Raw genomic sequence first — 25324 nt, 5'->3', positions numbered from 1 at the left:
GAAGAGCTCAGCTGCTGTCCGCGGGGGCCGTGGGGAGCCGTGGATGGGGATCCGGGAGAGCCGGGCGGAGTACCTGGAGGTCCAGCAGTCCCGTGAGCAGGACCTTCCCAGCATGGGCCGCGTTATTCAGCAGGTCCTCCCGCTTGATGATGTTGATGACCTCAGCCAGCAGCAGGTTCTTGGACGGATCCCCCAGCCACGTGTTGAAGATCCGGTAAGGCTGGAACAAGACACAGGGCATCAGAAGGGCTCCAGGCACACCCCAGACACACTCCTCCCCATTTAAGAGAAGAGAGACTAACCCAGCGAGTAGCTACTAAGTGCTGGGAGGATATCGCATATGGTCTCACCAAAATCGCTCTGTAACAGCAACCCTGTAGGCAGGTACTACTATTAGGGACACCAACTTGTCCAGGTCCTGGGAAATCCCTCAGTCCTGGGGAAACCGAGACGGTTGGCCCCTAATTACCATAATCCTCATTTTATAAAGGAGGAAGCTGAGGTGCTGAGTGGTTGAGTGATTTGTCTGTGAAAATATGGCCCCTTAGGTGGTGGAGTCAGGAGTGGATTGGTAGCAGTCTGACCCTCAAAGACCACCCGCTTTACTCCCCCTTCAGGGTGTCAATGCAGCCAACTAAAACACACTTCCCAGCCTCTCTTGCAGCTAGGAGTGGCCATGTGACCAGATCTTAGTCAAAAGTGGTAGAAACAGAAATGTTGTGGGATTTCTGGGAAGGCTGCTTAAAGACGAGAAGGGGGCCACTTTATCCTTCCCTCCTTTTTCTTTCCTACTGCATCAAATTGAGACGGTGCTCCAGTAGCCATTTTGGATCATGAAGTGACCTTGAGGGTAGAAGCTACATGCAGGAATGGTGGAAGGAACGATCCTGGGCCCTTGATGACTCTGTGCATGTGTGTGTGTGTGTGTGTGTATGAGAATCCATACGTACAAGTGGCAGTACAGTAAAATGGTTTAGAGTATGAGCTCTGGGTTTAAATCTTGACTTTGTCACTTAACAGGCTGTGTAACCTTAGACAACTTACTTAACCTCTCTGTGCCTGATTCCTCATTAGCAAAACGGGAGAGAAAAATACCATCTACTTGGTTAGACTGTTGTAAGGATTAAAAGTACAAGAGGAATACTTAGAACTGGGCCAGGCACGGAGCAAATGCTCCATTCAGAGCAGCAGCTAATAACTATTTTTGCTTGTGCACAAAGCAAAAATTAGAAGCCTGACAATGGACTGCTATGAAGTCAGCCCTGCAGAGAGAGCTGGGGTAATCGTAATCATTGGCTTTAAATTAAATTGATAAGAACTAGGCTTTAGGAAACCTCTGTGACACATTAGGTATTCACTTAGTTCCTTGTTGGTGAGAAAGAAGCAGTAATGAGACGTCGATGCCCCTTGCCCCGCCTCCCTCCCCTGCCCTGGACAGGAGAGGGTCCACACTCACAGCGTTGGGCCTCAACTCCTCCTTGTGGAAGAAGCCCCCGGTCATCATCTTCTTGCTGAAGGTCATCACGTCTGCTGGGTCATCCAAGCCCCAGTGCTCGTGGGCCCAGAACTTGCCGGTGCAGCCTCCTCCGGTCTGGACCTCATCCACCAAGAAGGCACAGCCATGCTGCCGACATGGAATGAAGGAGAAATAAACACCCAGCGCAACTCGCCCACCTCGGACCCCCAAATCCAGCCCAAGAGCCACTGCTTTCTGAACCTCAAACCAAGCCTGTGTTCTTGGGCTGTGCAAAACCAAACTAAGGCTGCAGGAGGGCAGTTCCAGCAGGGCTGTGTCTGCACGTGGCCTCAAACTGCTCGGCTGGTACGAAACCGGAACATCAAATGCTCCCTGAACCATCGGCTTCGGTCCCTGAGCAAGTTGCCCTGCTCAGAAGGAAGGGTGTCCCAACTGTAAGGCAGCCCCATTTCCCAAACTTCCGGTGCAGTGTTTGCCAGCTCTGCTCATCACCTGGACTATTATTTACTTAGCATTTGTGTTTAAATCAACTCGTGTCATGTCACCTTTATCTGTGAACTGACTGCTTGGACAGGCCAGTTATACGTGCAAGACACGTTAAAATAGACATGATATTAACATGAAGTTTGTTCATTTGGCTTCTGTTCAGTGTGGACCACAATGGGCTGAAAGATGAGGTGGGGTCCCTAGAAGGAAAAGGGAGGAGGCTTAGGCTTTCCCCAGGATGTTCTCGTGATTGGGAATGTCCCCGACTAGGACGGCAGGTTGGAGACTGACTTTGGAATAAGATTTTAGGGGAGAATCCCCCGTCCTGCCCTCACCCCCAACTTCTCTACCCATGAGGCCGACAGGCAGCCTCTGAACATCTGGAAGTTTACAAGGACCCCAGGCTAACCCTTTGCTCTGGAAAACCAACTGGAAATGGCCCATGGCCCCATCCAGCCCTGGCCCTGTGTGCTGACCTTCCTGGAGATGTCCCTCAGCTTCCGGAAGAAGTCGTCCGATGCGTGGTTGTCTCCACCCTCAGACTGGATGGGCTCCACTATGATCCCCGCCACCGTCTTCTTCTTCTTCCGGTATTTCACGATCAGGTCCTCCACCTGGATTCCAAAGGGGGACATGACAAGGATTCGTGGAGGCTCTTGGGCAGCCTCGGAGGATGGGCATGTGGGGTGCTGTGGACCCCTGGAATTTAAGTTGAAAATGTCATAGTGTCTTATCATTACATAGAATACACATGGAGAAAAGACAATCTCTTCAGCAAGTGGTGCTGGGAAAGCTGTACAGCCACATGTAAATCAATGAAGTTAGAACACACCCTCACACCATACACAAAATAAACTCAAAATGGCTTAAAGACTTAAATATTCAATATAAGACACAGCACTATAAAACTCCTAGGAGAGAACATAGGCAGAACATTCTCTGACATAAACTGTAGCAATGTTTTCTTAGCTCAGTCTCCCAAGGCAATAGAAATAAAAGCAAAAATAAACAAATGGGACCTAATCAAACTTATAAGCTTTTGCACAGCAAAGTAAACCATAAACAAAAGGAAAAGACAACCTACAGACTGGAAGAAAATATTTGCAAACGATGCGACTGATAAGGACTTAATTTCCAAAATATACAAACAGCTCATACAACTCAATAACAAAAAAACAAACAACCCAATCAAAAAATGGACAGAAGACCTAACAGACATTTCTCCAAAGAAGACATACAGATGGCCAACAGACACATGAAAAGATGCTCAACATCACTAATTATTAGGGAAATGCAAATCAAAACTACTATGAGGTATCACCTCACACCAGTCAGAATGGCCATCATTAAAAAGTCTACAAATAACAAATGCTGGAGAGCGTGTGGAGAAAAGGGAACCCTCCTACACTGTTGGTGGGAATGTAAATTAGTGCAGCCACTATGGAGAACAGTATGGAGGTTCCTTAACAAAGTAAAAATAGAGTTACCATATGATCCAGTAATCCCACTCCTGGGCATATATCCAGAGAAAACTCTAATTTGAAAGATACATGAACCCCTATGTTTAGAGCAGCACTATTTACAATAGCCAAGAGGTGGAAGCAACCTAAATGTCCATTAACAGATGAATGGATAAAGAAGATGTGGTATAAATATACAATGGAATATTATTTAGCCATAAAAAAGAATGAAATAATGCCATTTGCAGTTACATAGATGGACCTAGAGATTATCATACTAAGTGAAGTAAGCCAGACAGAAAAAAACAAATGTCATATGATAGCGCTTATATGTGGACTCTAAAAAACCATACAGGGACTTCCCTGGTGGTCCAGTGGTTAAGACTCTGCACTTCTACTGCAGGGGGCATGGGTTCGATCCCTGGTCGGGGAACTAAGATCCCGCATGCCACGCGGTGCGGCCAAAAAAAAATGAAAAAAAAAATACAGATGAACTTACTTACAAAACAGAATCAGACTCACAGACATAGAAAACAAACTTACGGGAAAGTGTGGGGAGGGAGGGATAAATTAGGAGTTTGGCATTAGCAGATACAAGCTACTATATATAAAACAGATAACCAACAAGGTCCTACTGTATAGCACAGGAAACTATATTCAATATCTTGTAATAATCCATAATAGAAAAGAATCTGAAAAAGAATATATATATACATATATATACATACATATATATATGACTGAATCACTTTGCCACCGCAATGAGAAGCCCGCACACCACAAAAAAGAGTGCCCCCTGCTCGCCAACTAGAGAAAAGCCCGCGTGCAGCAACGAAGACCCAACGCAGCCAAAAAATAAAAATAAAAATTTAACTTTTTTGGGCTTCCCTGGTGGCGCAGTGGTTGAGAGTCCGCCTGCCGATGCAGGGGACACGGGTTTGTGTCCCGGTCCGGGAGGATCCCACATGCCGCGGAGCGGCTGGGCCCGTGGGCCATGGCCGCTGAGCCTGCACGTCCTGGAGCCTGTGCTCCACAACGGGAGAGGCCACAACAGTGAGAGGCCTGTGTACGGCAAAAAAAAAAAAAAAAAAAAATTTAACTTTTTTAAACTATTTTTTTTAATTGAAGTATAGTTAATTTACAATGTGTTAGTTTCTGGTGTACAGCAAAGTGACTCAGTTACATACACACACACACACACACACACACACACACACACACACACATATTCTTTTTCAGATTCTCCTCCATTATAGGTCATTATAAGAAAAAAAATTTTAACTGTTAACAGTGAGAAAAGCATCTTATTTTCCCCAAGAGGTTATATTTCTTGAACTCTTGCTCTAAAATGGGCCTCTTCTTACAGATAATTAAAGACTAATAATTGTTGATACTTGGGGCTTCCCTGGTGGTGCGGTGGTTAAGAATCCGCCTGCCAATGCAGGGGACACGGGCTTGACCCCTGGTCCGGGAAGATCCCACATGCCGTGGAGCAACTAAGCCCGTGCGCCACAACTACTGAGCCTGCGCTCTAGAGCCCCCGAGCCACAACTACTGAGCCTGCGCACCTAGAGCCCACGCTCCGCAACAAGAGAAGCCACCGCAATGAGAAGCCCGTGCACCGCGATGAAGAGTAGCCCCGGCTCACCGCAACTAAAGAAAGCCTGCGTGCAGCAATGAAGACCCAATGCAGCCAAAGATAAAAATAAATAAATAAATTTATAAAAATTAAAAAAAATAATGTGATAATTTTTAAATAATTTAATAATTACACATAATTGAAAAAACCCAAACCATACACCTGGAGAGAGTAACAAGTACAATCTTTCCCTGTTTTGCAGAATTAAGGAAAAACCTTCTATTTGGATGATGCAGTTTTAGCCTCGGTCTCACCAATTGCCCCAGGGAAGCTCTAAGATGCTTTTCTTTGCAATCAGTGTCATCTGCAATTTGTCATCATATAGCTATTTTCTTGCTTATTTGTCCAGTGCTGTGTTTCTGACTACCCTATACTCTCTGATAGGATGCAGGAAAGACATGTGGCTAGCAAGCGCTTGGAATGTAGCTGGTCCAAACTGAGATGCGCTCTACGTGTAAAATACAGCGTTTCAAAGATCTAACACGAAAAAAGACTATAAAAACATGTCATCAATAATTTTTAAATATTAATGACATGACACAATATTTTCGATACACTGGGTTCAATAAAATGTTATTAAAATTAATTTCACCCAATTATTTTTACTTTTAAAAAATGTAGTTACTAGAAAAGCTGTAGTGACATTTAGCTTGCCTTATTTTGCTTGGACTGCATCACCTTGTCTCTTTTATTTACCATTAAATACCCAGCGCCTAGCACCTTGCTTTACACCTAGTAGGTGTTAACTATTAATTAAAAAGAATGATGAGCTTAAGAGGCAAACCAGCCTTATGTGAGCTCAAATCCAAATCTGAAGAGTGATAGCCATTCCCCGCCACCCCCCACCTGCAACAGAATCCTTCCAATGTCTTACATGGAACCCCAATATATGGGACAGATCAAAGGGGGGCTGTTGTGGTTGAAGTGGAGGCACGGGGACCAGAGTTGCCCATCCTTAGTCCCTCCCCGCCCCCACTGCAACCTCCAGGGCTCCCAAAAAAGCCCCAGGATTCTGGAGAAGACTGACACACAGTGGACTACAGGATCCCATGGAATTGTTTTTCCTATGAGTTGCCCTGTATTCTTTCCATCAATTCATTTTCTCTTACTCCAGAGGCAATGAAGCTTGTCCCCAAAGAAACTCACATGATACAGAAGTTGGTACCAGAAGCGGGGTGATGGAGGCTGGGTGCAAAATCAATGTCTCAGTACCTTTCCTAACATGGAACACTGGGGCAGGAAGCGCCCCCGTCCCTCCGTCCCAGCCAGGGAGCGCCACGCGGGCCCCTGGATAAACTCTTTGTGTGTTCCTCTTCCCCGGGGCTAAGTCTTGGGGTGAGGGGTTGAGGGGGGAGGTGAGGGGAGGACCTGGGGGTTACCTCTTCTAGACAACGGGCCTCTTCTTGTTGGTTCTCTTTCACAAACTCTTCCAGAGGATACTTCAGCCGTGGGAATGGTGCAATGGGCCAGTCGAAGGAAGGGATGTCGATCTTGTGAATAGCTTTGGAGTGCGTGGTCGCTAAGCAACCTAAGCCCAGCACAACAGAAGAGCAGAGGTTGGCTCAGGGAAGGAGGATGGATGGTCTCTGAGGAGGAGATGGGGCAGCCCAGGGAGGCCCGGTGCCTGCAGAACCCCAGTTCTGGGAACATCCTGAAGCTGAAGTGGCCCCCATGTGTCTTAATCTCTCTCTGTGTGTGTGTGTGTGTGTGTGTGTGTGTGTGTGTGTGTGTGTGTGTGTGCGTGTCTTTGCTTTCTGATCTATCACAGACTAACACAGACTCTGAAGGAAGAGAGACGAGGATTGAAATCCTAGCTCGGCCCCTGCATGGGCTTGGAATGTTCCTTCCCTTGCCGAGCCTCAGTTTCCACATCTGCAAAGTGGCAACAGCCGTCCCCAGTCTCCAGGGAACGGTATGCAATCAATGAGACAATACGTGGAAGCCGCCAGTGTCAGAGCAGAGGCAGCCGTCACTATTGTTGTTGTTATTATTACTCTACCTGCCACCTTGGGATCTCACGGCCCTCCTTACCCATGGTCCTCCCATGGAAGGCACCCATGAAGGAGAGGATGCTGTAGTCGGGGCACCCGGGGGCCTGGAACCAAGAAACAGCCGTCAGTCAGGGTTGTGAGCTGGGGACCCACATGGTGGCCCCCACGAACCTCGAGGAGTACGAAAGTCTCAGGAGAACCGGGATCCCCTCTCAGGCAGAAGTTACAAACTGGACTCCAGAGGTCTGTATCCAGCCCACACGTGGTGTTTTCTGTTTGTTTTTTATCAAGAGATTTCATGAAATAGATATCCTGAACCTCTGTCTTCTCACAAGTTTTGCACCACGTGGGCCCATTTTTCTCGGTCAAGCCTGAAGGTGGGCGGGCCTGCTGGCCCTGGGCCCTCACCACCCACCTTTCTCCTTTCTGTCACTGGCAGGCGTCCGCAGGCTTTTCAAACTCCCCTGCCTCAGTCCCCCTGCCCCCCCGACTGCTCCCACAGCCCACAGATGGGCCAGGTGCTGGTGGTGGTACCTGCCTCCTGTGACCTGAGGTTGAGCTGGGCCCCACACAGGACATGCCCAGGCTTTGGATGAGGTCTGCTGGGCCAGAGCGGGAGGGTGGGACCCCCAGCTTTCCCTCTCCCTACGGGGCTGCCCCTGAGCTCAGGAGGGACTCATGAACCCCAGTCTTCTTCCAGCCCCAAGCGAATGGCCCAGCAGCACTGCCTTCTGACCCTCCAGCTGGCAAGGGAATCAGACCTGCCTCCAGTGACTCAGGAGCCACTGGGGACGCGGCAGAGGCCACCTTGGGGGCCCCTGAGTCTCTGGGAGGTTGTATGGCATTTTCTCAGGCCGGCTGATCTCCACTGGGTCCCTGAGACCCCCGGGAAAAGCTCCAAGACCTCTTCCCACAAATCCCAGAATGCCCTCTTGTCATATGCCTTTGTTAGTCTCCAAATGTGATATATAGGGCGCAACTTGTTTTACTGCACTTCACAGATGTTGCACTTTTTTACAGACTGAAGGTTTGTGGCAACCCTGCATGGAACAAGTCTTCTGGAGCCATTTTCCAACGGCATTTGCTCACTTCGTGTCTCTGTGTCACATTTTGGTAATTCTCACAATATTTGCGACTTTTGGGTTATTATTCTGCTTGTCGTGGTGACCTGCGATCGGTGATCTGTGATGTTGCTACTACAACTCCCTGAAGGCTCAGATGATGGTTAGCATTTTTCAGCAATGAAGTATTTTTGAATTAACGTGTGTACATTTTTTTAAGACGTTAAGGCTGTTGCACATTTAATGGACTACAGTATAGTATAAACATAACTTTCTATGCACTGAGAAACTAAAAAATATCATGTGACTCGCTTTATTGCGACATTTGCTTTACCGGGGTGATCTGGAACCGAACCCCCAGTATCTCTGAGGTGTGCCCCTATGCTGATTTACATGGTTGAGAGCACAGTGCCTATGCAACTTACATCCCCCTGTTTTCACTAAATTATAGCACACGTGTCTCCAGGCCAAGAGAAACCCTTTGTGATTATCCTGGCTGCAGAACTTTGTGTCTGGACACAGTCGGTAACTGAATTCAGTGGCTCTCGATCTGCAAACACCCGCGCCCCCACCCCTTTTTTTAAGCGGTATACACTTCTGCCTCAATCATAGTGGGATTTAGGGGAAGGACTGGCCTGCTCTGATTGAAGCTGGCTGGGAATCTTGGAGCCTTACTTGGTCTTCCCCGTGCACCCCCGACTGTTGTACCCCAACACTGGCCCCTTTGGTGCCTCCCTGAACTGCTGGGGTTCCACTTGGAACCCCTACACTTAATCCATCTTTCCCCATTACTGGATATACAGGTGGTTGCCAATCTAAACACCAACGAGTGAACACCCTTGCACATACATTTGTGTTGACATTTTGGATTATTCTAGAGAACACATGAAATGCCACTTTAGACGGGTCAAATACAGGCAGCTGTCCTGGGAAACTGATGAGTGCTAGTCGGAAGAGTTCCACTCGGCCGGCCTTGAAACCAAGGGAATGGACTAGGGGGTTGGAATGCTTGAGGATCCCTTGTTGTGGACTGAATGTTTAAGTCACCCTCAAGTTCATATATTGAAGCCCTAACCCCCAGTGTAATGGTATCTGAACATGGGGTCTTTGGGTGGTACTTAGGGTTGGACAAGGTCATGTGGTTGGGGCCCTGTGATGGGATTAGTGCCCTTATAGGAATGGATACCAGAGAGCCTGATCCCTCTCCCTGAGATAGATGGAGGACACAGTGAGAAGGTGGACATCCCCAAGCCAGGAAGAGAGCCTGCCCTGGGAAACTGGATTGGCCAGCACATTGACCTTGGACTTCCAGCCTCCAGGACTGTGAGAAAAATACATCCTACATGTCTGTTGCTTAGGCCACCCTGTCTAGGGGTTTTGTTATGGCAGCCTGCGCTAACTAAGACACCCTCCTACTTGAGGAGGACAGGGCCCCACGCATGAGGAGGAGGGGATGCTGGGCTCACCTGGTTGATCATGCACGTCTCCAGCTCTTCCTTGGAGAAACCCGATTGGCCCCTTTCCTTGCTCTGATAAAATGGAACAGAACAAACTCTCAGAGACGCTCTGGGGCAGGAAGGGCTCCCACTTTCCACCCAACCCAACATCTAGTCAACGAGGGGATGCTTTCTCAAAAGCTGATCATATACACGTCGACATTACACGTATGGACTGAAGCATGAGACCATTCATTGTCCTTGTGATGAAATAAATAGATGGATGAATAAGTTGCTTTACTATTCTACTGGCAACAATGAAGATGAAGAGATGGTATGTTATTTCAGGTAACACAGTATAAGGACACTGGGGAGGTTTTACACGACACACTGCCAGGATGTTTGGAAAACCCGGTCCAGGCAGTGGCCCTCCTTGGATTTCGACCATGACCACTGATGTCCAGTACTCTGGCCAGCTGGGATGAACAGTCGGACAAGGGCTGAGTGTGTGGCTGGGGGCTGGGGGGCCTGTGTGTGTGTGTGTGTGTGTGTGTGTGCACATTGCCTGCATGCAAGCCCCAAACCTCACCCGGTACCACATGAAGATGGTCTTGAAGGCGTTTTCGTTGGAGCAGGAACCGCAGGCCATCGTGATGAGCTGGGACATGCCTTTAGGAGCCACCTGTGGGAGGGAAACAGCTGTGGGCTCCCCGCCCCCTCAGCTGGAGCGGGGCCTCTGCAGGGGCTGCACACTGGGCCCCGGAGGCTGTGGGAGTCTGGGAGGGAAACAGGGATGCAGTCCCGGAGGCAGTCTGACTGGGGCGGGGTGGACGAGAGGCCCCAAAAGGCCCCAGGTTGGAGGCCAGACAGGAAAAAAGGTGAAGAAAAGCCCAGACATCCCTCCTGACGCAACCTCTGCCCAGAGACACCCGCATTTTACAGGTGGGAATTCGGGGTTCTGAAGGACTCTAATCCTTGTAGCAACTGAAACCCAAAGGAGGACTGAAGGGCACAGGCAAAGGCCCTGTCGTGGGATCAATACTAACTTCCCCGGGTTCCCTTTTTCCCGCACACAAGGGATCCCAGCTTTTCTTGCAAAGGAAAATTAAAAAGACTCTTCATGAAAGAAACAGCACGGAGAGCAAGACTGAAGTAGAAACATCCCATCCTTAATCATTATGGATCTCAGTTCTTTCCTTCCCTGCTGCTCCAGCCTCCTGGAGACCAGAGCTGCGGGCCAGCGTGGTGAAGGGCAGAGGTGGGTTCTCACGGTGGCAAGCTGTCCCCACAGACTCACTGAGAGCAGGGACTCCCGGAGCTTCTCCACAAAGTTCTCAGGAGGAAAGACTCCGAGGGCAGGTCTGTTGATGAATGTGCTCTGCAAAAAAGCCAGGAGACCAGCAGTGACTTCTCGACCTGACCCAGCTCCCACCCACCAGCGATGCTTTTCAGAGTGGATGTGTTCCACGCTGTGGGGAATGATATAAATACTTCCCTGCGTTTTTAGAGAAATCCACTAGGATTGCTCTGGGTTTAAAACAAAGTGTCAATTTCTTGGTTGGGATATTGCACTATCACTAGGTAAGATGCTACCATTGGGGGAAACTGGATAGAAAATACATGGGACCTCTTTGTACTATTTTTTGCACCTCCCTCTAAATCTGTAATCTTAAAAAAAAATCAGAATGATTGAAAAACAAAAAATGGACAATAACAATTACTGGTGAGAATTCTCATTCACGGCTGGTGGGGATGTAACGTGGTGCGGCCACTTTGGAAAACAGGTTGGTAGTTTCCTATAATGTTAAACAGACACACACCCTATGACCCAGCAGTTCGCTCTGAGGCATTTACCTAAGAGAAAAATGACAGCATATGTCAGACAAAGATGTGAACGGATATGAAGGTTTGTTGTGGCTTTTATCTTCAGTTGCCAAGAAATGGAAACAGCCCAAATGTCCTTCCACTGGGGAAACGATAAATAGACCGTGGTACAGGCACACCATGGAACGCTGCTCAGCAATGACATGGAACAATCTACCCACACACGTAACAACACGGGAGAATCTCAAAGTCACGATGCCGAGTGAAAGAAGCTGGAATGAGGGTCACCCACTACAGGGCTCCATTCCTACGACATTCTGGAAAAGGCAGAACTATTGGGACAGAAAACAGCTCATGGCTGTCAGGGGCTCGGGTGCGATCGGCTACCCATGGGCTCAGGGGAATGTTTGGGGAGATGAATGGTTTGTGTCTGGATTTTTTTGGATTGTGGTTAAAAAACAAGTAACATAAAATTTACCATCTTAGTCATTTCTAAGCGTATAGTTCTCGGTAATGTTAAGAATATTCATATTGTTATGCAACCATCATCACCATCCGTCTCCAGAACTCTTCCATCTTACAAAACTGGAGCTCTGCCCCTACTAAACACTGACTCCCCATTCTCCCCTCCCTCCAGCCCCTGGCCACCAGCATTCTACTTCCTGTCTCTGATCTTGAGGCCGCTAACCACCTCAAATAAGTGGAATCAAACATTATGTGTCCTTTTGCGACTGGCTTATTTCACTTAGCATAATGTCCTCTAGGTTCATCCATGTTACAGCATACGGCAGATTTTCTTTCCTTTTTTTTTTTTTTTCTCCTTTCCTTTTTAAGGCTGAATAATACTCCACTGTATGGATATGCCACATTTCCTGTATCTGGTCATCTGCTGATGGACACTTAGGTTGCTTCCACCTTTGGGCTACTGTGAACAGTATGAATATGGGTGTGCAAATGTCCGGGTTTTGACAGTGGCTGTACAATTATGCATTTTTAAAATTTTTAAAGTTTTTATTTATTTATTTTTTGGCCACGTGGCTTGTGGGATCTTAGTTCCCCAAGCAGGGATCAAACCTGTGCCCCCTGCAGTGGAAGCGTGGAGTCCTAACCACCGGACCACCAGGGAATTCCCAGATTATGCATTTGTTGAAACCCCAGAACTGTACCTGCAAAGGATGGATTTGACTGCATGTGAATTACACTTTAATTAAAAAAAAAAAAAAAAAACGGGGAAAAAAGAGGCTTCAGTAGCTCTGCAATTTCTAAATAGAATGAGCCTTAGGAGAGCAATCTGATGAGGGAGCTGGTTAATAAATGAATGAGCTGCATATGAAAAAGCAGTGTTAGAAAAATTCCTCCCCGCCCCCACCCCACCCCCGCCCCGCACCATTTTGATAGATGTGCGTCCAGAGAAGGATTTCCCTCTGTAAGGAAATCAACAATGCAAGCCTGACGCTAAACAGACACTCGCTTCTGATACCCAGGAAAGAGGGAGTGTTATTTACAACAAAAAAGAGAACCACTCTAAATGCCAACATTAGGTTAAGTAAACGAAGGCGCATTAACTGAAGGTGATGTTGTATTGCCGGAAAAATGTCGTGTAAAAAGAATGTTACAATTTTACTTTAGGGTTCGCTGAGTGTTGTACCTTCTATGGGTTTTGATGAATGTATAATGATGACACGTGTCCACCATTATGGAAAAGACACAAATGGAAATGCAAATGGGGATAAGAATAGAGCGGTCCAGTCCCTCCAGGTCTAGCCAGTGCCCCCTGGAAGGCTTGGTAAGAGTCTGGGAGGGGTCTGTCTGCTCAATGGACAAGAATGAGGTCATCAGGAAGTGGACTTGGGTAATAGGAAGGGATTGTACTAAATGCAATGCAGCGTACTGGATTGGATTCTGGGGACCAAAATCATGGACACTAGTGGAAAAACGGGAAATCTGAATAAAGTCTGTGGTAGGTAATGCACCAATGTTAATGTCTTAGTTTTGACAAGGGTACCATAGAGAGGTGAGGTGTTAACCTTGGGGGAAACTGGGTAAAAGGTAGATGGGAACTATCTTCACAACTTGTAAATCTGAAATTAGTCAAAAATAAAAACACTGAGTCTGGAATTCCCTGGCGGTCCAGTGGTTAGGACTCGGCGCTTTCACTGCCGAGGGTGCAGGTTCAATCCCTGGTCAGGGAACTAAGGTCCCGCAAGCCGAGAGGCACAGCCAAATAAATAATAAAAATAAAAACATCGAATTAAAAAGTATGGAAGGTTTGATTGAGCCTGGGATTTGGGAACTTCTCAGGCACCCCTCTCTCTCTCGGACTCAATCGTGTAATAAACTCAGTGCAAATCCAAATGGGGGCATCACTCCATCGGAGGAAACCCAAGGATAGGGAGGCCCCAGCACTCATCCTTCTGGTGGCATTGGGATTTGGCGTGGCCCACTAGAGTTCATGGCAGGCTCATACCTCTGTTGCCTCTTCTTCTTTGTGACCAGCCGGGTGGGTCTAGGATAAGCGGTGGAGGGAGTTAACCGTTTTCACCGTAGAGCTGGGGAAACGGAGGCCCAGAGAGGTCAAGCATCCTGCCTCAAGTCACACAGACGGTAAGGGGCAGAACCACGACTCAAACCCAGGTTTGCTGACTTCAGATCCCACCCTCTGCCAGACGCCGCAAGCAGTCTCCACCCGAAAATGTCAGTGCCGGACACGAGTTTACTTGGCACAGCCCAGAGACCTTGGGTGGCCTGTGCGGGCTGCCGAGGGGCCTTTTGTTTTGGCTTCGAGTTATTAATGGGATCCAAAGAAATCAAGCACAGCACGAGATCAGGATGGAGGCGAACTGCCATCACTGGCAGCGGGGGAAGCGGCTCACAGAGGGGATGGCCGTGCTGGCAGCGTGACTGCCTATCTGGGCCCAGGGAAGATGTGGAGGTGGTACTCCTGTTTGGCAAAGCGTGATATTCATGAAGAACAGAAGATACCTGGGACTTTGGGTAGCAGAATCAATTGAGGACAGGTTTCTAGAATCCTCGCCATCAGACCTGCTGTAGCGGGAAGAGAATGAGCTTTGGTTTAAGTGGCTGTGCAACCTGAGGCAAGTCACTTAACCCCTCTGGTCCTTAGAGTCCTCATCTGCAAAAATGAGGATCCCTTCTTGGGTGCTCAGAAGGAGCCAGTGGGAAAACACAACATACAGATGAGGCAGGAGCTCAGTCTTGAAGGACAGAATCACGCAGGTGAAAAGGCCTGGAGGTCACACTGATGTCTCAGCTGACCAGGCCAGCTGCCCTCCAGCCAGCCTAGCCAAGGTGCCACGGATGTCAGTCGGCACTCATCACACATTGCAATGGCGGGGCATGTGCAATGCCCAATAATTATTGTGTAACCTGTGGGCAATGTAATGAGATGGCCCTGGTGACATAAGAAGTTCTAACTGGAACCCAGATATTGGATCCAGGTGACATGGCACATGAATAATGGATGATGTGTTTGGGGTACAAAAGGGTTGATAAGCCCTTCTCAGAACTTCAATGACTTGGCAGGAGCCTGCCCAGGACAGGTAAAATACCTTGACCACCACCTGAGCGCATTTCCCGCTAAGAGTTTGGAAGACCCAAGATGTCAATCAACGGTCGTCTGGTCTGATGCCCCAGATATACTCTGCTGAGCTTGTGGCGGTCAGCTGTCACTTCTCTAAGGCTGTGCTGGTCACCGTGCCCTCTGCAGGACGTCAGCACAGACTGTGATCTAGACCATGATCCAGACTACGGTCTAGATGGTGATCTAGACGGATCGAATCTGTGATCCAGACTGTGGTCTAGACTGTTCTGGACTGTAATCTAGACTGTGATCTCGCCATCAAATCCAGCACCAAGGACAGTGCCCAGCACATAGTAGGCACTCCATCCATCAGTAAGCAAACAGATGTCAAGAAGTGAGGCTGAAGAAGCAGAAGCCAGATCACAGAGGGCTTTACACTTGCAGTGGAGGAGCTGGGATGCATCCTGAAGGCAGTAGGTACCAGGAGAGGGTTCCAGGCACAGCGCAGCTTGGAGGGTGGTTTGGAGGAGGTGAGAATAGACGTGGAGGTGGGAGGGAGTGATGAAGAGGGGCTGTTGAGGAAACTCCAAGTGGAAGTTGGGGGCAGAGCCAGGACAGGCCCAGGACTGGGTGGGAGAAGGGAGGATGGGGGGTGGCATCCAGGTCCAGGTCCCGGGCAGGATGGGTGGGGGCAGGGCATCCCCCGAAATCAGAATCCCTGGGCCTGGAAGTCACGTGCTGCTGGGCAACTGTGCCTCCGGAGGCAGCTGACACTGCAAATGTGTCTGGTGTGTTTGTTGACATAGTTTTTTAGCACCAACTGCTGAGGCATCTGGGATCCGCAGAACGTTTCGAAACAAAGCGGGGCTCTGAATGTAAACACACGCCTGGAGCCACCGACGGGCCTCGCCAGACACCCTCCGGAGGACGCGGCCTCTGCTGGAGCAGCCCCTAGACTTGTCAACTAATTGGAGGTGAGAACCACGTCCAGGCCCCTCCCAGGCAGGCACACCCACAGGTAAAGAGGACCCGAGTTCTTTCCTATTATCTTCTGCTGTTCAGATTCAAGGGAAAACGTTTAAGATTGGATAGTCAGTTCCTGACGTGGTCGGGCTCTCGGGCCCCCTGCTTTTCTTTGATTTCCTTTTAGGAATCACACTCTTTGTCACGTGTGGACACGTATGTCACACCTGAGAAAAATGAAAGCCCCAATGACAGGCAATGCCCGGGAGGGTGGGGAGTGGCCGGAGCTCTCACACTGCTGGAGGGAGAAGATTTGGAAAAGTTTGGAAAGCTGTCCGGCGGGATCTGCTGAGGCCAACTGTGTGCGCTCACTATGGCCAGAGACGGACTGGCCTTGTATCATGGGACGCGTGAATGTGCCATTGAAAGACACACTGGAAGGTTCACAGTAGCAAGCGACCCAGATGCTCATCAGCGGTAGGCAGGATGTTAATTGCAGCGTGTTCACACAATGGAATGATTAGAGCCAGGAGGATGGATCCTCTGCGGCTACCAAGGATGCATCTTCAGGTGGATTTTGAGTGAAATAAGCCAGACGTGATAAAGGGCACAGCCGGTACGATTCTACTCATGTGCCGTTAGAAGTAAGGGGAGTGGTCGGCCTAATTTGGTCTGGGGGAATAGGAACTGGGTCAGGGCATGTTGAATTCAGTGGGGGTGAAAAGCATCTTACCCTTGTGATATAGAAAGCACAGACATCTCTATGGTGCTTATTATCTACGTATGTACCACATCGTATACATATATACCACACACCATAGGTGTGTTGTCGGCACAATTATGAAGATGCCCCAAGAAGATGTCCCAACCCTCATTCCATCCCCGGGACTGTGAATATATTGGCTTGGCCAAAAAGTTCGTTCGGGTTTTTCTGGGGAAATCGCAATGAACTTTTTGGTCAACCCAGTATCACACGGCAGAGGGAACTTTGCAGACGTAAGTAAGCTTCGTATTCAGTTCAGAAAGGAGGCTGTTCTGGATTTTCTGGATGAGCTTAGTGCAACCACACAAGCCCTTTGCCGAGGGCAGCGGCAGAGAGAGGGATTGGACCAGCCGTTGCTGGCTTGACGATGGAAGGACCACGTGAAACAAACTCTGACAACGACCTGCCCGAGCCCCAAAGCGGATCCTCCCCCAGAGCTTGCAGCTAAGAGCTGACCTCAGCTTCGTGAGCCCCAAGGCAGAGCACTCAGCTGAGCCGGCCAGACTCCGGACCCACAAGATCTGTGAAACCATAAATGCATGACGTTTTAAACCCCTAGGCTGGCGGCAGTTTGTGATGGCAGCAACAGGAAACTAATGTCTAAAAAGGCTCCTTAATGGAGTGATAATTGAAAAAAGAAAGTTGGGAAACACTGGGTTACAAGGGAAAATTCATTCAGCAGTACACTCAGCATGTAGGCATGTCTCCACGTGTGTGTTACAGCCAGTGTCATCAATCATCAACGGCGCCCACAACAGAGAAGAATCTGGCTACAAATGTTAACAGTGCCGAGGATGAGGAACTGTGTGTCACCTGCCCCCTGCCTGCCACTCCAGTCATACTTGGATCCTTCCTGGCCCTCTCTGCTCCGGCTGTGCTGTCCTCTTTTGTTCCTGAAGCTCTCTGCTCCTCTCCCTCCCACCCTCCTCTCCCTGCAGGGACCACTCTTCCCTGACCCCCGGCCCCTCCATCCCCAGAAAGCCCAGCTCCTGTGGGTTTTATTCCCAGCACCTCCTCTAGCTGTGTGACCTTGGACAAATACTTAACCTCTCTGTGCCTCAGTTCCCTCCTCTGTAAAACAGGGATAACAACAGTAGCTGCCTCATAGACTTGGCAACATTCAATCTGTGAAGTGCCAGCCACAGTGTTTGCACATATTATGCTCGTAACTATTGTTCATTATTATCATTATCACTGTTTTATGCCCACATAACACTGACTGCCTCGGTCTGTAGCACTTAGTATGTTTGCAATTCTCTACTTATGTGTGTGGCTAACTGGCTGCCTCCATGGGAGCAGGGCTCACCCAAGGCGTACCAAGCACTTAGCGCATAGTATGTGCTCAATAAAACCTTAAGGGATGACTAAAGGGATGGACTATTTCCAAAGGCTGCCCCAGTGATCCTCTGAATCTCTGTGAACACTGCATAACCCGGGGACTCACCACATTTTGAGGCTGTTGGATGAGTTTCATGAGAGCAGGATGGTTGTAACCTGGGGAGAGGAAGATACGGTTAGAGACCAGCATCGGATCCAGGGGTCCCATGCCGCTCCCTCCCATTGCCTGCCCCCTCCCTTCCCTTCCAACCCTGCAACTCTCTTTACACACAAAGGCCCATTCCTGGGACCCAGCCCAGATTCCCCTGACTCAGAATCACTCAGGCTGAGGCCCCCAAGTCTTCCACTAGTTCTCTGGATGACGCTGATGTTCAGGTGGGAGACACACTGGACTAGACAGACAGTGAATGAAGGTTAAAGCTAACTCGGGACCAGGGTTGGGAGGGTTCCCCAGGCCTGCGTGACGAATTGCAAACGTGGTCCTTGCCTTCCCCGCCGGTGTCCACCGCTTGAGTCAAATCTCAACAGGCATTCGGTCAGGGACTGAGGGAGGGAAGGATGCTGGCTGCACTCTGCGACCAGCACAACCGGTGCTGCCTGAACACATTTGCTCATGTCCAGCCTGGGCCTGCCACCCCGCGACAAGGCCGAGGATGCCCTTTGATTCCGCAAAATTGCTCTTCTACGAATTTATCCTACACGTGGATAAAAACCCACGTAGGGACTTCCCTCGGGGTCCAGTGGTTAAGACTCTGTGCTTCCACTGCAGGGGATGTGGGTTTGATCCTTGCCCAAGGAACTCTGATCCCACATGCCGCAGGTGGCATGGCAAAAAAAGACAAAACCCAAAACACCTGTGTATACCTATCTTCATGGTGACTCGCCAACACCTGCAGGCTTGAAAGCAACCTAACGTCCATCAGCAGCAGATCAGTTGTTGCCAGGATTAGCAATACTGAACACAAAGTCTCTTGCACATAGTAGATGCTCGATAAAATGGGATATTATAGAGGAGGGAAGAGTAAGACAGGCCCACACAGCACTGGAGCCAGATGTCCTGGGCTCTGCAGAGCCTTTACTGCCATTTACTGAGCATCTGTGTGCAGGGGGCTTTCTGTTCCTTATTGCTAATCCTGGCAACAACTTGCGCAGGAAGGCCAAGGTTGTAGGACGCACTGAAGTCAGGAGACCAGATGCAGGACCCTCAAAGGCAGATGCCAATTGTTCAGCCTGATAGATATTGGTTGAATGATGGAACAATGTGAAGATACAGTAACACAGGCTAGAACTCAAAACTGTTACAGATCAGAAAACACATCAGTGACTCTTGGAGCAGGAAGCAGACTTTGGAGAAAAACCCCCAGTCTTCAATTATCACATTTTTTTTATCATGCATATTTTGCACCTACTTTCTTTAAACCAATTAACTTTTTAATTTAAAGAGATTTACTTTGGGATTTCCCTCGTGGCCTAATGGTTAGGATTCCAGGGTTTTGCTTCCATGGCTCGGTTCGATCCCTGGTCCGGGAACTGAGATCCCCGCAAGCTTTGCAGAGAAGCCAAAAAAAAAAAGATTTACTTTTGAACGGACACTTTCTATCACTAGGGTAAGAAAGCTGCCCAAGGCTCTGAACCTGGGGCCTGATCTCCTCCATAACAAGTGTAGATTCAGGTGTTAAAGACCCAGCATCACCCAGGGGAGACTCTCTCCTGATGGAATTAAAGAGTGAACAGATTTGAAAAGCCTGTGGTTTCACTCTGCGGGATGCAGGGAGCGTGGGTTGGGGCAGTGATGTGGGGACCAAGGGGGAGAGTAATTAACATTGTTCCTCTGCCTCTCCACTCCACCCCTCCCCACCCCACTCACAGCTGTGCTGGGACCAAGGCTGGGGAGTGCTCAGTACTCAAGGAAGGTACACTCTGTGGGGCTTTTCCAACTGACCTTTGGCTAGAGGTCTTCCAGCTCTGACTCTTTATCACGCTGCCTGGGTATTTATGACTTTTCTGCCTCAGTAGATAAGGCAGTTTCAGGGAATCAAATTAAGCCACAGATGCAGCATTTCCTATTGGCTTCAGAAGGAGAGATGAAAGCAGAGCTGGCCCTCTGATCAGGAAATCCTATGCCTGGGCTTTTGATGCCATGGGCCCCCACACTGCAGGGCAGGGGCGGCTGTCTGGGAGGCTGCTATTACAGAAGTCAGCTTGAGAGGCAGAGTCATTGGTTCAAATCCTGGGCTCCCTGGACAGCTGGGGGAAGCTGCAACCCCTTGAAACCTGGCTCCCTATCAATAAACTGGAAGTGATAGTAAAAGACATAGGACGGTCTTAGGGATTACCTGAGATAACATGGAAGGCACTATGCCAGGCAGACAGTAATTTCTCAATAATTATTAGTTTAAAAAAATCACCTCGGGCTTCCCTGGTGGCGCAGTGGTTGAGAGTCCGCCTGCCAATGCAGGGGACGCGTGTTCGTGCCCCGGTCCGGGAAGATCCCACATGCCGCGGAGCGGCTGGGCCCGTGAGCCATGGCCGCTGAGCCTGCGCGTCCGGAGCCTGTGCTCCGCAACGGGAGAGGCCACAGAAATGAGAGGCCCGCGTACCGCCCAAAAAAAAAAAAAAAAATCATCTCATTGACTACAGATGTGGGAAAAAAGGTGGCCAGAGAGGGAATTTTTTAGAACTTCTGGTCTTTTAACAGCTACTGCTAGCCTGATCCTCCCACCCCCCCATAGAGATGCTGGCTGGCTGGGGATTGAAGCAGAAGGAGCCCCGGGTGGTTGTGGTGGGGGGTGGTGTGAAGGATGCAGAGGTTAGCTGGGAAGAGACTGGCCCACAGTCCCAGGAAAACTCGAGATCTTATCCCGTTCACCCCAACAGGATATGGAGAGAGGGTTTTGTAAATCTTGGACTCCAAATCGCCTTCAGAGGCCAAGGGATCTCTGAATGATGAACTTCCCCCAAACAATGAGTCATCTGCCAACTGTTGAATCTAATCCCCTTTTTTTTTTTTTAATTTGGCCTCACCGTGCAGCTTGCGGGATCTTAGTTCCCCAAGCAGGATCGAACCTGGGCCTCCATAGTGAAAGTGCTGAGTCTTAACAACTGGACCACCAGGGAATTCCCCAAATCTCTTTTTTTTTAAAATTTTTATTGGAAAAAAAAGTATAGCTTTTTTTTTTTTGGTATGATTCTTTTTATTTTTTATTTTCTGGCCGCACTGTGTAGCATGTGGGATCTTAGTTCCCCAACCAGGGATCGAACCTGTGCCCCTGCAGTGGAAGCGCAGAGTCTTAACCATTGGACTGCCAGGGAAGTCCCCTATGGGAGTATAGTTGTTGTACAATGTTGTGTTAGTTTCAGGTGTCCAGCAAAGTGAATCAGTTATACATATACATATATCCATTCCCTTTTTTTTTTTTTAAGATTCTTTTCCCATAGAATCTCATCTTAATGGGAAATAAATAGGTTCAAGGGACTGGGCAGGAGAAAAGCAGAAGAGGCATGGGGACCTAAAGGGGGGTCTCAGGGGAAAGACCCCAGGTGGCTGAGTGCAGGGGCTTGGAGGGGGGTGGGGAGCTGTTGATGGGGAGCCCAGGATGTCTGCCATCATCCACTAAGGGACAGGTTTCATCCGACGCTCAGCCTACAAACCAGCGGATGCCATGGGTAATCCATCGACCCAAGAAGCATCGACCGTCCGAGCTACCAACAGCAGCCACCTGCACGTGCCAATCAGCCCCGTCTGTCCCGTCTGCCATGCCCTCCTGCAGCAGCACAGCCTCGCTCTGGATGGCCAGGAGGGGAGCCTGGTAAGGCAGAGGCTACTGGTGCCCCTCCAGGTCACCTTTCCTGGGCAAGCCACCCCTCTCCCAGCTGCTCTGTGTGTGTGTGTTGGCGGGGGGCGGGGGCCGTGCTGCTAATGGCTCCAGCTGCCTCCTTCTCTGGAAAATTGCCCCTGGTGAATGGAAGCTGCTTCGCCCAAGAGATGACACAAGTCCTTCCCTCTGGCAGCTGATGGGCAGGAACCGACTGGCCCAGGGGTACCAAAAGGCCAGCCTCTTTGCCTTGGTCTGGGACCGACTCTGGGGTGCAATGCCCGCTTCAGAGACCCCCGTGGAATCAGGCTGTGGCTGGTCTCTGGCTGAGACCTCATCCTTCTTAATTTCCCCTTGCCCTCTGCTCTCTCCCTCCCTGCCCTTTCTCCCAAGAGCTCTCCCTCAGTTAACCACTTGCACCAAATCCCTGCCTCAGGATCTTCTTCCAGGAATCCTAAGACTGCTGACATTGGACATGGGTTCACATTCTACCTATGCTTCCTCTCCAAGCTTTGCTCATCTACCTACAAAATGGGCATATGTACCCAGATCCATACTTGTGGGGTTTGGGGGAGCAGTAAATGAGAAAAGACATATAAAGTCCCTAGTAATACATGCTCTACGAATGACCTGCTCCTTTTCTCTGCCCTTGAGGGAAGTGTCTGGCTGCACACAAGGATGCACATCTTGGAAGGAGTGGCTGAAGTCTGGAGAGCCACAACTACACAGAGACACAGGCTACATTCAGGGACTGATTTTCCAGCTCTTACCTATGGGGACAGAGGAGATCTGGGAATAAAGATCCAACATCCGGTTGCCATCCACGTCCACCAGGTAATTGCCTCGGCTCTCTTCGTAATTGCAGAAAAAGTGCACGGCTTCTGCATTCTTGGGGAAAGGAGAGACTGGATCAGGCTCACTGCAATTCCTTAGACCCTCAGTCTTTCAGGATTAAGCTTGAATTGATGAAGTAAGCCATGTCCTGCCCATTTATGGACACATGGACGGTATCTGTGGGTGCTGGCAGTGTTGGATTTTTTGCCCTGCTGGTAATTACATGGGTGATTTGCTTTATAATTGTTTATTAGGCTGTGGATTTGTATTTTATGCTTTTTTTCTGTATGTGTTTTATACATAACAACAAAAAAGATGGAGATATAACTCTGAAGAAGATTCTGAAAAGTTAAAATGTATATAGTAAGCCTTAGGGCCTAAGAAAACTAAAAAATATATAGTGATTATGAAAGAAATGAAAATGGTACACTAGAAGATATTCACTTTATGTACAAAAAATTAGTAGAAAATGAAGAGAGGAACAAAAAAGACATGAGACAGAGAGAGAACAAAAAATAAAACGGAAGCTGTAAATACAACTACACCAATAATAACATTAACTGTGCATGGATTAAGCAATTCAATAAAAAAAATCAGAAACCATCAGACTGGATAAAAAGATTCAGTTAAAAAAAAAGTTAAAAAATAAGATTCAGTTATATGCTGTCTACATGAGACATACTTTAGATTCAAGAATACAAATGAGGTTGAAAGTAAAAATATGGGAAAAGATATATGATTCTCACAGCAATCATAAGAAAGATGCCATGGTGTCTACTAATATCAGACAAAATTGACTGTAAAACAAACAAAATGTTCCTAGAGGTAAAGAGAGGCATTTTATGATGACAAAAGGGTCCATCCACTAAGACGACTATAAACATATAAGCACCTGCTAACACAGCCCCAAAATACATGAAGCAAAACCCAACAGAATTGAAGGGAAAAGTAATTCTATAAGACTAGTTGGAGACTTCGGTACCTGGTTTTCAGCAACGGATTGAACAAACAGGCAGAGGATTAACGTGAATACACTCCAGATCAATAGATCTCACAGACATGCATGGAACACCCCACCCAACAACAGTAAGGTTCATGTCCCTCTCGAGCGCATGTGGAACATTTTCCAGAATAGACGGTATGCTAGGCCATAAAAAAGGCTCAATAAATTTCAAAGGATTGAAATCACTCAAAATAAGTTTCCAACCCCAACAGAATGAGATGAGATTAGAAATCGGTAACAGAAAGAAGTTTGGGGGGCTTCCCCGGTGACGCAGTGGTTAAGAATCTGCCTGCCAACGCAGGGGACACAGGTTCGAGCCCTGGTCCGGGATGATCCCACATGCCGCGGAGCAATTAATCCTGTGCACCACAACTACTGAGCCTGCAGTCTAGAGCCTGCGTGCCACAACTACTGAAGCCCACATGACTAGAGCCCGTGCTCCCCAACAAGAGAAGCCACCGCAATGAGAAGCCTGTGCACTGCAAAGCAGCATAGCCCCCGCTCACTGCAACTAAAGCCCGCGCACAGCAATAAAGACCCAACGCAGCCATAAATAAATAAATAAAATTTTAAAAAATTTAAAAAGAAAGAAAGAAAGAAGTTTGGGAAGTTCACCAAAATGTGGAAATTACACAACACATAAATAACCAATGAGTCAAAGAAGAAATCACAAGGGAAATTAGAAAAAAAATGTTTAGATCAAAAGTCAGCTGCATGGGCTTCCCTGGTGGCGCAGTGGTTGAGAGTCCGCCTGCCGATGCAGGGGACACCAGTTTGTGCCCCGGTCCGGGAAGATCCCACATGCCGCGGAGCGGCTAGGCCCGTGAGCCATGGCCGTTGAGCCTGCGCGTCCGGAGCCTGGGCTCGGCAACGGGAGAGGCCACAACAGTGAGAGGCCCACATACCGCAAAAAAAAAAAAAAGTCAGCTGCATGTTTTTAAAAAAGAGCCAGCACAGATTAAGTGTTTGCCTCCTTTGGTGAAACTGTAACAAAGAAGCAATGGAAGGATTGTTATTTCATCCCCACTCACCTGAATTACATTCAGCTGTTTCATCCCCACTCACCTGAATTACATTCAGCTGTTTCATTAATTCCTGCAGGAGAGAAGAGAAATGCATTAGAGCAAGGACACATGCTTGCCAGAGCAGCTTAAAATCTTTCATGTTTTCCCAATGTTATAAGTATTTTAAAATTGCTTAAAAGAATTAGTGGGCAGGAAACAATTCCTGCCAGTTAAATTACCAGCACAACAGACAGGCTGGGGGTTTAGACACTTCAAAGATTACAGTCAAATAAACTATTTAACAAAAAAATTTAAGCTGAAGATATTTATCTAATGTCCAGAAAAGCATGGGCTCTCTTTTTATTAAGGGGTAAAAAAAAAGGCTTTAACATCCCATTAGGAAAATAAAATTAACTGAAAATAGAAATTTGCACATCAAAGAACCATTTATAATTATAATCTGAACACCCCACTTGTACAATTCCACATAGAAACCGGGAATTACAAACTAGTGGTTTTACTATTACAAGGATTTCTTCTTTAAAAACAAGTCAACATAAAGTAAACTTTAGCAATTAGTGTCATAAAACTATGTATTTCCACGTAAAAATACAAAATAATATTCATGACAAGAATATGAAATTTATTCCAAGTATTTTACGATTATTAAATTAAAATCCACCCTCCCC

At 48.2% G+C, this 25324-nt stretch overlaps 1 protein-coding gene across 3 annotated transcripts in view; it reads right to left on the bottom strand.

Moving 5' to 3' along the window:
• ABAT (4-aminobutyrate aminotransferase) overlaps positions 1 to 25324 on the bottom strand; it is an 88443-nt gene that overhangs the window by 7558 nt on the left and 55561 nt on the right. For all 3 annotated transcript variants that reach the window (XM_079946256.1, XM_079946254.1, XM_079946255.1), the window contains 11 exons: positions 24697 to 24726; positions 22565 to 22682; positions 18086 to 18135; positions 10848 to 10928; positions 10140 to 10232; positions 9581 to 9643; positions 7094 to 7157; positions 6442 to 6590; positions 2440 to 2577; positions 1457 to 1624; positions 74 to 220 (listed from right to left, as the gene is read on the bottom strand). In XM_079946256.1, coding sequence (XP_079802382.1) covers positions 74 to 220; positions 1457 to 1624; positions 2440 to 2577; positions 6442 to 6590; positions 7094 to 7157; positions 9581 to 9643; positions 10140 to 10232; positions 10848 to 10928; positions 18086 to 18135; positions 22565 to 22682; positions 24697 to 24726 — 1101 coding nt within the window. The remainder of the gene's footprint in view (positions 1 to 73; positions 221 to 1456; positions 1625 to 2439; positions 2578 to 6441; positions 6591 to 7093; positions 7158 to 9580; positions 9644 to 10139; positions 10233 to 10847; positions 10929 to 18085; positions 18136 to 22564; positions 22683 to 24696; positions 24727 to 25324) is intronic.

The sequence above is a fragment of the Stenella coeruleoalba genome (assembly GCF_951394435.1).
Source record: "Stenella coeruleoalba genome assembly, chromosome: 15".
Classification (NCBI taxonomy): Eukaryota; Metazoa; Chordata; class Mammalia; order Artiodactyla; family Delphinidae; genus Stenella; species Stenella coeruleoalba.
Note: the sequence above shows the minus strand (reverse complement) of the source record. Positions and strands in the feature narration are given on the sequence as shown.